The 11,445-nt window shown below is 50.0% G+C and overlaps 1 protein-coding gene across 3 annotated transcripts in view; it reads right to left on the bottom strand.

Moving 5' to 3' along the window:
- Positions 1 to 2,563: 2,563 nt before the first annotated feature.
- The window catches only part of Slc26a8 (solute carrier family 26 member 8), a 51,789-nt gene continuing 42,907 nt past the window's right edge, over positions 2,564 to 11,445 (bottom strand). For all 3 annotated transcript variants that reach the window (XM_055607214.1, XM_055607215.1, XM_055607216.1), the window contains 4 exons: positions 10,651 to 11,025; positions 7,984 to 8,038; positions 7,702 to 7,886; positions 2,564 to 3,378 (listed from right to left, as the gene is read on the bottom strand). In XM_055607214.1, the coding sequence (XP_055463189.1) occupies positions 2,902 to 3,378; positions 7,702 to 7,886; positions 7,984 to 8,038; positions 10,651 to 11,025 (1,092 nt within the window). In that variant the 3' untranslated portion in view covers positions 2,564 to 2,901. The remainder of the gene's footprint in view (positions 3,379 to 7,701; positions 7,887 to 7,983; positions 8,039 to 10,650; positions 11,026 to 11,445) is intronic.

Below are 11,445 nucleotides of genomic sequence, written 5' to 3'. Positions count from 1 at the left end.
TATTCTTTTTGAGGCGGGGTCTCTCATTAGCCTGGAACTCTCAGGTAGGCCAGACAGTCCAGAGGTCCCCAGGAATCCTCCCACCTCTGTCTCCTAGCACTGAGATCACAAATGTGAGCCACCGGACTCAGCTTTTTTTTTTTTCAACATGGGTTCTGGGATTCAAACTCAGGTCCCTGAGATTGTGACCCAGCCACCATCTCCCCTGGCATTCATCACAGTTTGTAATCGTTGCCTGTTCTCTTCATCCTTTATCTTCAGTTCCAGGGGACAGTACCTAGCACACAGGACGGGGTCAGTGTGTGGAGAAAATGTGACAAAGGAATGAATCTCCAGCTTGTCTGAGGGAGAAGGACAGGGGTTCATGTGTTGCAAGCTTGGTCCTCATGTAAAGACAGAGTGGACTTTAAAACATCAGTTTCTCAGCCGGGCAGTGTTGGCACACGCCTGTAATCCCAGCACTTGGGAGGCAGAGGCAGGCGGATCTCTGTGAGTTTGAGGCCAGCCTGGTTTACAAAGTGAGTCCAGGACAGCCAAGGCTACACAGAGAAACCCTGTCTCGAAAAACATAACAAAACAAAATCCCCAAACCAAACCAAACAAAAACAAGGTTCTCCACCTTCCTGGTGCCATGATCCTTTAATCCAGGTACTCCTGCTGTGGTGACCACAAGCATGAGATCATGTCCTTGTTTCCTAACTACCTAACTGTAATTTTGCTACTGTTATGAATCATGTAACTATCTGATACGTGATCCTGTGAGAGGGTCATCCAGTCCCCAGCAGGGACTGGAGTCTTCCCAGGAATAAGCTGTTACAAAGCCAACACCTCCATCACTGTTCTCTGACATCTTTCTGGAGCTGTGGCTCTCCTGCCCGCACAAACTCCACCTCACGTGGCGGCGTGTGAGCAGGCCCTCGCCAGACAGCAGGGCAAAGGAGTTGCCCAATCTCAGGACTCTGACCTCTAAAACCATGAGCTAAAAGCATCTCTAGGAAACCTGCATCGATGTAAAACCAACAGACAGCCCACCTCCTCATAATGATTATTTTGGGGCAGGTTCTCTGTATTAGATAGGATCCTCTGGAACAGAATTGATAAGAGCACGCACGCACGCAAGCAAAGAACACATTAGACTGGCTTACCTGTCAGGGGCCAGGCTGGCCAACAGTGGCTGTGTATCTTGCTGTAACTGTTCAGTCCATGAGATGACACCTCTCGGTGCTCAGCAGTTCCTAGAGTCTGACCATATTAGAAGGCCAAGGACACTGGAGTCTGAGGGCAGCAGAGGACGGTGGGACAGCACACAGGCTGGCTCAGACGGCAACATTCTCGGCCTCTGGGTTGTCCACTGGAAGCTTCTGCCCACTCCGGGGAGGTCCTGCCCTCGCAGGGGTCCTCTCTGGGAAGGCCCCAGAGGAGGTATGTTTCCTGGATTCTCTCAAGGTGACAATCAACACTGTGTCACCAGGTGCCAGCAAGCACTTGTGCAAGGAGAGAACACATGTTATCCATGACTAGGGCTGTGTGTGTATGTGTGTGTACAAGTGCATGGAGGGCAGAGGAAGGCACCGGCTGTCTGTCCTCTACTCAGACAGTCTCTCCCGAGTCTGGAGCGTGGCATGTTTTGGCTGGTCTGGTGGCCTAGTCTAAGGAGTGGCGGCCATCTTCCCGCTCCTGTCACCCCCATCCTCCAGGGCTTCTGGGGACCTGAACTCAGGCCTTTGTGCTAGCTCTCCCCTGAGCCACCTCCATAACCCTCAGGCAGCTTTCACCTGACAAGCAAGGCTGAGAACCCAAGCAGGAGGAGCCCTGTTCATTGAAGGAACAGGAAGGAAAATGTAAGGTTTGGTATATCTGTGGCCACAGGCCTGTGATCCTTTTCTAGCCTTAACTTATTAACAGACAGTTTTAATGGAGAAACAAGGAAACTTTAAGTGGATTTGAATAAGACTAGAATGACTTTTCCTAGCCCACGGGGGAGCTTGTATCTGTCGGTGATAAATTCTTATCTATTTTTTCTTAATGTGTATGTGTGCCTGCTCATCTGTATGTACAGCACATGCATGTAGTGCCATTGGGGAGGGCTGGAGTTACACCCACGTGTGAGCCGCCACCCATTGTGGGTGCTGGGAACTGAAACCCAGGTCCTCTGCAAAAGCAATCAGTGCTCTAAACCGCTGAACTGGCTCTCCCATCCGTCACATTTTAAGTTAAGTCTGGCCCACCAGAAGGCTGGCTCCACGTTGGCCTGGAAGACCTGTAAGAAAGAGCAGCTGTCGATGGAGCCCAGCAATGTCACCATTCACTTGTGTCGGTGCCACTGAATGACAGGGAAGAGTGAGGGTGAAAGTGCCCTCTGTGCAGCGCTCCGCACTCTGGCCCTCAAGCCTGGCGCACCTCTGGCCTGGCTGCACCCAGAGACTGAGAAAAGCTGGCATGTCAGCTCCGAGTGCTAACCGGTTTCCATTTGCTGGCCGCCTTCTGGAGGCCCTCTCATCCAACATTTCCTCAGGGTTTCGGGGTACAGAGAAAAGCAGGAGAGCTCTCAATGTTAAGTGGAGTCACATACTTTATTCCAGCCTCATTTCTTTGGAGAAAGGGAAACAGAGATGAGAAGGGAAGGTAGATACAATCTACACAGTTCCCAGAGGCCTGGAGTATGTGCAGGGGAGCCTTCCCTGGAAATCTGCTGAAGGTCAAAGCTGGGAAGCCTGGAGACAGAGCTCAGAGACAACTGTGCACCTTGATGTGACCCCAGAATCCAGAGGAGGAAGTCAGCAGGAGGTGGGTCACAGACTGATGGCTGGTGCCGGTCTAGATCTCATGCGGAGTGATGCCCTACGGGCAGGAAGGATTTGCTATCTATTTCCACTTCACCTACCACGCGTCCTCTTTGCCTTAGGAGTTTGGATAAGTACGTGGCTGTTTCTTCTCTGCTGAACGAGTCTGAGGAGGAGCTCGAGACTGGGAGCCTGAAGACCCAAAGCGATAAGCACTCAAGTAGTTCCGCCAGGGGCTGGAAGCCCTTGTCCTGGTCTTAGGCCGGGGCCTCTTCCCTCTCCCTAAATCTGGCTCTGGCTCTGGCTCCGTCTCCTCCTCTATATCAAGCTCTGTCTGGGCATCTGTCTCAAACTCTGACTCCAGCTCAGGCTTGGTTTGCATCTCAGACTCTATTTCGGATTCAGGGTCTAGCTCTGACTCCAGGTCCAGGTCCAGGTTGAGAGCCATCCCACTGCTCTGCCCAGAAGTCAGCATGGGATTCAGGTCAAAGTCCAAGTCATCCTGAAGGGGCTTACGGGTCTTGCCGTAGTTGGGATTCACATGCTGAGAACCTTCTATGGCGCTGCTACCCGTCTTATGTCTCAGATTGCCGTTCTGCAACATACATCACATACGAAGGGGTTAAAACCTGCCAACAAATTTCATTTCCAAGGAGTCAAGGAATTTCAGAACACAACAGGTTTTCAGCTCTTAGATCTACGTCAGCTCTGCCCTGGTTTCCTAGCTCTCCACTGTTCACTGGGTTCAGTCAACCCCTAATTTCTGCTCTTTCTGACTTTTCAAGCTTGACTGGATTTCATAAGTCAGCTTCTCTTTTTTACCTCAGTTGCCAACTCCCAAAATGATCCTGACATCTAAGGGCCTGTAGGTTATGTGGTGTGTGCAGCCCAGCCTCTCACTCATTGCCTTCGTTAGCATCGTTCTAGCTGTGGTGGCCTCCCTTGACTCTAGTCTTACTGGTACCAGGATCTGCCTAACTACTACTCATCTATCTTTCTTTCTTTCTTCTTTTTCTTTTATTTGTTTGTTTTTATTTTTATTTTTTTGAGACAGGGTTTCTCTGTATAGCTTTGGCTGTCCTTGACTCACTCTGTAGACCAGACTGGCCTTGAACTCACAGAGATCCACCTTCCTCTGCTTCCTCGAGTGCTGGGATTACAGAAGTGGGCCACCACACCTGGCTCTACTCATTTTTCTTAAGCTGTTCCTTCTGCCTGGCTCGTTTGTTTCCATCTTGTCCACATATATTTATACATTCTTTCAAGACAGGGTTTCTCTGTGTAGCCCTGGCTGTTCTGGACTTGCTTGTAGACCTCTAGCCTCAACTCACAGAGACCCACCTGCCTCTGCCTCCCCGAGGGCTGGAATTATAGGCGTGTGCCACTGCACCTGGCTTTTGCCCACATACATGTGTTCTTCTTACAGATGGAAATCAAAGATAGATGGCCACTGCGACCCAGCTGCCCTCTCAGGCTGACACACCTTTCCCTTGTAGGACAGAGCCTGGGTCTGGGTGTCCCCAGAGTCTGTCACACAGCAGGTGCCCCAGGACACGAACTCACACAGCACAACGGTCTGCACTGCTCACCCCTTTCCCCTTCTGAAGTAGCTTTGCTTCTTCCTTCCCAGCTTGTTATTTTGTGGTGCCTTTTGCTGCTTGCTCTGTCTCTGCTGGTTCTTTAAATGTCCCAGGCCTTGATCTTAGGGCCCTTTTCTTTTCCCTGTAGGTCATTTGATATAGGCCCCTAATTTTCATGGCCACCTGTGTGGTACTGACACTTGGGCTCTAAGCATCCTCTGATGTGCAGGCCCATCCCCCTCCCTCCATGGGGATCTTTGCCTGGATGCCTGTGGGTAATAAAACCGGCTCTTCCTCTAGCCTCCTCCTCCTTAAATGTTGGACTGGAGAAAGGGCACTTTCAATGCCAACTCTTTTTTTTCTCTTTTTAAATTTTATTTTATTTTATGTGCATTGTTGTTTTGTCTGCATGTATGTTATAGACAGTTGTGAGCTGCCATGTGTGTGTGCTGGGAGTTGAACCTGGGTCCTCTGGAAGAGCAGACAGTACTCTTAACTGCTGAGCCACCTCTGCAGTCCCTCAGGGCCAACTCTTAAGGTAAGTCCTGAAAGGAGCATCAGGTGAGCAGCATGGTGCTTGTTAAAGAACATGGGGAGCCACAGCAGCTGCCAGCCTTGGTGCTGACAGGCCGGAAGTTTCTCCGTTAACCCAGGAACAAGGCAAGACCTATCGCCCCTGCTCACCTGGTCCTGAGGACTGATTTAAGCAACAGGACATAATATGAAAGTAAGAAGTGTAACATGTCCCTGGCATGAACTCAGTGGTGGGCTCTCTGATCACCTCCCCCTGGAGGGTGCAGCCTTGCCAGGCCACAGAGGAAGACCATGCAGCCAGCTCTGATGAGACCTGATAGGCTAGGGTCAGAGAGAAGGGCAGGAAGAGCTCCCCTATCAGTGGACTAGGAAAAGGGCATAGGGGGAGAAGAAGGAAGGAGGGTGGGGCTGGGAGGAGACGAGGGAGGGGGCCACAGCCAGGATACAGTGTGAATATATTGTAATAATACATTTTTAAAAATTAAAAAATTTAAACAATAATTATAACCTAGGAAACAATAGATGAGTGTTATTTTCTGTGAATTAAAAAACTATCACATGCAGTTGGGCACAGTGGTGCACACCTATAACCCCAGTATACCGGGAGGCAGAAGCAGGCGGACCTCTGCGAGTTCGAGGCCAGCCTGGTCTACAAAGTGAGTCCAGGACAGTCAGGGCTACACAGAGAAACCCTGTCTCAAAAACATAAAGTGAATTAACTAATAAAAATAAAAAGCCCCAAACAAGAAAAAAAAAACACAAAAACATTACATTTATTTTTGAATGTACATATTTATGGATGTGTACTTGTATATGGGGTGCACATGTGGGGGGCACTTGTGTGTTGGGGGGGGCATATGTGTGGAAGCCAGCTCTCGCTCCACTGTGTGGGTCCTGGGGCTGGAACCCTGGCTGACAGGCTTGGTGGGTGGCTTTGCCTGCTGAGCCTTCTAGATATCTTTGTAATTTTTTTTTTTTAAATGAAGAAAACCCAAGAGAATTAATAGTGAACCCTCTCATGACTGGTAGAACAAGTCACAAAGTTGGTCAAGCAATTTGTAAAATCTGGTGCTTTCTTCTACCTGCCCAATAGAACATCTGCTGCAGGTAAAATCTCTTACTGTTGTTATTAGTTTGAGATTGGCAAGGAGCGTCTTGCTATGCTGGCCTGGTTGATATCAAACTTGTGAGTTTAAGTGCTCCTCCTGCCTCAGCTCCTTGAGTAGCTGGGTTGTAAGTCTGAACTGTCATGTGCTCCTCCCGCCTCAGCTTCAAGTGGGTGGGTTATAAGTAGGAACCCTCATGCCCAGACAGTGAAGACGTCTCTTGAAAAGCAATTCACAACAGAAACAACTAAAATGTGGACAGATGGTTCAGCAGTTAACAGCTCTGCCTCTTCCAGGCTGACCTGAGTTGGTTCTCACACCCACAGGTAGCTTACCATCCCTGTAACTCTAGCTCCAGGGATCTTAAGTCCCCTCTCGGCCTCTGCAAGCCCTCCCCCCCCCTTGCCCCTGCCACGTAGAAACACTTAGACACAGACACACACATAAACACATAAACAAGAACAAAAATCCAGGGTTTAGAGCAGTAAGGATCATGTCCTACACTTCCAGAGGGATGTGAGTTCAATTCCCAGAACCCACATGAGGTAGCTAACTAACAACTGTAACTCCTGACCCATTCGATCCAGAGACGGTCTCTGTGGGCACTGCGCTCAAGTGCACATACCCACACACGGGCCACACATACAGACACATAACTGAACATGACAACATTCAACTGAAAAGAAACAGTATTTTAAAAATAAATCACACACACACAGCATATGAAGCATAAAGTATCTGGATTTGTCTTGGGAGGAGCATGCATGGAGAAAGGGGAGGGAGGGTGGGGTCGGGAAGGGAGAAGGGAGGGGCTTATGGGGGGATACAAAATGAATAAAGTGTAATTAATGAAAGTTAAATAAAAAATTAAAAAAAAAATGAGTCCAGGAGACATCCAGAGCTACACAGCTTCCCTGTCTCGGGGGAAAAAAAGAAAAAATGAGAAAACTGTTCTGAAAAAATAAGAGGTACATAACCTGTAACACTTCTCAGTAAAGCCAGGCAAAGAGGGGGAGAGGAGGAGGAGGGAGAGACGAAGAAGACCTGTGTTCTCTAAGTGTCCAAATAGTTTAGAAACAATAACATGGTAGCACTTTTCTTATCATTAAAATGCAAACCATATTAAAAAAGATCATAGGTCAAATAAGAGTTGAAAACTAATTCCTGACCATTAGAGAGCGCTAAGGTGCCTGTCTGCGTTTTCATTTCTTGCTGACTCTGATCTGGGAAGCCCGAAGCCTATTCAGGTCTTTACTTAGGGTTTAAACTGCTGATGTGTTTGTCTTCCTCTTTTGCATCTGGTCATGATGAATGAGTCCTTCATTACTCACAATGTAAACAATCACCCAAGTCCTGGGAGGCAGGCGCATCTTCTGGCTCCTCAGACTTAGGACTCCCCCCGGAGACGGTGGTTGGCGGCGCTAGAGTCTGTCTAGGGGAGGCGTTCAGATAGCTAGCACATGGTGTGACACTATCCCTGGCGATGCTGTGCAGGGACTCCTGAGGCCTCTGCTGGGCTGGGGCTGGGTCCTGGATGGGACTCCCAGAGGTGTGGCAGTGGGGGCCCTCGACAGCTCAGGTCTTTGCCACCGAACGGTTGGCCCCAGAGCATGCTCAGCGCCTCCCGTTCCGGCACAGGTGCCGGAATCCCCTGTCTCCCTACTTCTCCCCCAGCCCTGGGGCCCCGCCTCACCCAACCTTGTCTGATTCTGAGTAGGTTTCCTGCATCACTGTCTCAGTTGCATCTGCGCTTAACTCCGAGGGCTCGGGCGGCTTCCTTGACAGGGCAAACAGCACAGCGTCATGGAGGCTGAGGAAGAGCTGGGACTTTGTGATGCCTTCGTCAAAGAAATTATTCTTCTCGAATGACTTGACCACAGAGGCTACAAACCAAACCCAAACACACTGGTGTCAGTGCCTGGAAGCAGAACCCATGGGGTACAAGACACACAAGCCCTCACAGGGCGAAGGGTAACTCACTGTGACACCCTGAGATGAGCACCAAAATGTTGGCATTGTAGAAAGCATTGCACATCTGCAGGGAGAGAGAGAGGGGCAGGGTGTGCCGTCAGAGAGTGTGCATGCCCCCAGCGCCCCCACCGGCTGCAGTCTAAGTCCTCAATAGCCACTCACTTGCTAGCCAATCTGTACCTTTCCCTGCCAGGCCTAGAAGCAATGGGTGAGTGGGCTTCTGAGTGCCAGGGCTGGGGATGCAAAAACCAACCAGAGCCTCCCATGGTGGGTGGGGAGTGATGGGCAAGACTGTTTAGAATCCCAAGCAGGGAGACTGTTCCCAGGAAAAGGCCGTGTCCACAAGGAAGCCTTCGGGGAGGCGAGCAGTGATGCCCCTGGGAACATTCTGGAGAGGTGTGACAAAGAGCTAGACCCCCCTTTGAAAAAGACGTGTTTTTATTAATGTGCATGTGTGAGTCTGTGTGTCCACACTGTGTGCCTGGCGCCCGTAGAGGCCAGAGAGCATTACTTCTCCTGGAACTGGAGGTACCGACAGTGGTGAGCTGCCATGCGGGTGCCGGGAACTGAACCTGGGTCCTCTGGAGAGGCAGCCAGGGCTCATAACTGCTGAGCTGACTCTTCAGCCCCATGCTTTTTATCCTACGGTAAGTGGAACACAATACTCTTCTCCAATAAGGAGCTGTAAGGCAAAGGATCCTGGCTTGTCTCTGGATCAGAAAGCCATCTGTGTAGGCCAGGTATAGATACCACAATACAAGGTGCCTCTGTAAGAATGGGGGGGCAAGAGAGGGGTGCTGAGCACTGTCCTACGGAGCAGGTAGGAAGAGGCAGGAAAAGCCAGATGCCAGAAGTTCTGTTAGCAAGTCTTGGACTCTTCAACATGGGGGCTGTTCTTGGGGCTGCTGGGAGAACTGAAGGCAAAGGCGTGAGTGTGTGTACTCAGCTTGGCCCTGCATGTAGCGTTCAGTAATGTGGGCTGAATAACTGTAAAGCAACAACTACAGTACAAGACTGGAAGAAGGCAACCCAGCCCAGCTCAGTGGCTTGAGATGCCAAGATCTGAAAGGAGAAGCATCAAATACATTTGAATCTAAACCGGGGATGAGGGCAGGGCATGGTGGAGCACACATTCACCCCGGTACTTGGAAGACAGAGACAGGCAGCATTTAGAATTCAGAAGCAGGGGGATCTCTGAGTTCCAGGCAAGCCTAGTCTACAGAGCATGTTCCAAGATGGCCAGGGCTACTCTTGGAAGACAAAAATAGATAAATATTTTAAATTTATTTTTATTTTATGTGCATTGGTGTTTAGCATGCATGTATGTCTGTGTGAGGGTGTCAGCTCTTGGAGTTACAGAAAGTTGTGGGGTACCATGTGGGTGCTGGAAAAGCAATCAGTGCTCTTTAACCCCTGAGCCATCTCTCCAGCCCAATAAACTTAATTAAATAAATAAAACAGATCAGGCTAGCCTATAACTCACTGTGTGGCTACCCTGAGCCACCTCCAAGCACTGAGATTCTAGATGTACCTCGGCGGTGCTGGGGATGGAACCGGAGGTGCATGTATGCTGGGCAGTCTTACGGCCTCTCATACTGGTAACTTTTCTAGGCTGTGCATCTTAGAAACAAGGGTCCGATGGACAGCAAATGGCAAAGCCATACATAGAGAGCCCACCTCTCTGCACAGGCAGTAAGAGCTTTTCCTACTCAGAAAAGCTTCTACAGCCTCAGCTCAAAGAGGAGCCTACTCATTCAAGAGTATGAAGGCTTCAGAAAACAGAATCCAAGTCAGAGGAGGTTGTGCCCATCCAGAGAGCAGGGCAGGTCCACGAGAGCTGGGAGAGAGCATCGTACATGCTTAACCTGGGGCCGCTGGGAACAGGGGTGGACAGAGAAGTGGCTGAAAGGGAAGGGCACAGCAAAGCCGGCTCTGTGACCACATAGCTCTGCTGTCTGCTGGTGGAGGGAGCAGACTTGTCAGAGACCCCAGGAGTACTAGCAGCAAAGAAGAGAGTGGGAGGTGCGGAGGCCCTGCTGGTGTCCCACAGGCCGGGCCAGCCTTGAGGTGTCATTTCCTGTTACTCTTCCAGGTGGAGCACTGGAAACCCGTGCCTGGACCGGAGCAGCTGACTAGTCAGCAAAATCTTAATGAACATTTCTTTTTCTGTAGAGCGTCATTACTGAAAAGGTCCGTAGCTGTCCTGGAGTTCCACAGTGGGTAGGACACAGATATTGTCCTCACTGATATCAAGAGCCCCTCCCCCCCCAGTTTCTTGAGAAATGATGAATGATTCAGGCCTAGGGAACTGCTGTAATTCAACAAGCCAGAGTTGGCTTATTTCCTTTCTGGTTTTTTGTTTTGTTTTGTTTTTGGTTTTTGGTTTACCAAGACAGGGTTTGTCTGTGTAGCCTTGGCTGTCCTGAAGTCACTCTGTAGACTAGGCCGGCCTCAAACTCAGAGATCTGCCTGCCTGTGCCTCCTAAGTGCTAGGATTAGAGGCGTGTGCCACCGCCACTGGCCACTTCTTCCATGTTTTCTTTGACTTTAAACCACCCTCACTGTCCTCATCTCTAGTAAGGGCAACTCCCTGACTCACAGAATTAGACTGGGGTGGGGGTGAAGGTGTGGGTCATAGGGTGGGAACCGAGCCTGCCCTGCCTCCTCGGTACTTACCTGCCTCAGCACAACCGAAGCCCGAGTATCCACATAGTGCACCATGGAAAAGTCCAGAATGACGGTGTGGCTATTCATCTGCAGAGCCGTATCTGAGTAAGGCAGGATGACGGATTTGCTCTGTGCTAAGCTTTCCGTGGTTTCAGGCGGCGGTAGTGAATTGTTTCTTGAGGGGTTGTTGGACACCCAGGTTTTCTCCATGTCATCGTAGTTCTGCCCCAGATTTCTCTGTGATGTGGAAGACACTGTGTAGGGGACAGGGTCTTCAGAGGTGCTCGGGCTCGACTCTGCATTGCCCAGGTAGGAGCAGTGGATCACGTTAGTGGAGGAATAGCCCCGCTCCTGTTTGTTTTCATATCGCTCTGTGTAGACAATCTGAGGCAACAGAGGAAAGTGGGACTTGATGAGACTCAGTCAGGGCTGAAGGCCTTGCAAACACACTCTGGCCTTCTAGCTCCCATCTCTTCTCCAAAGCTTTACCCCATCACACATCTTTATTTATTTATTTATCTACTTATTTGTTTGGGTTTTTGAGGTAGGGTTTCTTTGTGTAGTCCTGGCTGTCCTGGAATTTGCTCTGTAGACCAGGCTGGCCGTGAACTCAGAGATCCACCTGCCTCTGCCTCCTAAGTGCTCAGATCAAAGACATGTGCCACAATGCCCGGCTTATCACACATTTTTAAACGTGGTTGTCCCACTATCACTTCAAGCTCACAATCAAAGCCATATCATAGGTTCTCACCCTCACTAGTCCACAGTATCTTCTTCCCAACTGTTTGTGTCCAGACTTGAAAT

This window comes from Psammomys obesus, unplaced genomic scaffold (genome assembly GCF_907164565.1).
Source record: "Psammomys obesus unplaced genomic scaffold, mPsaObe1.curated_primary_1811, whole genome shotgun sequence".
Classification (NCBI taxonomy): Eukaryota; Metazoa; Chordata; class Mammalia; order Rodentia; family Muridae; genus Psammomys; species Psammomys obesus.
Note: the sequence above shows the minus strand (reverse complement) of the source record. Positions and strands in the feature narration are given on the sequence as shown.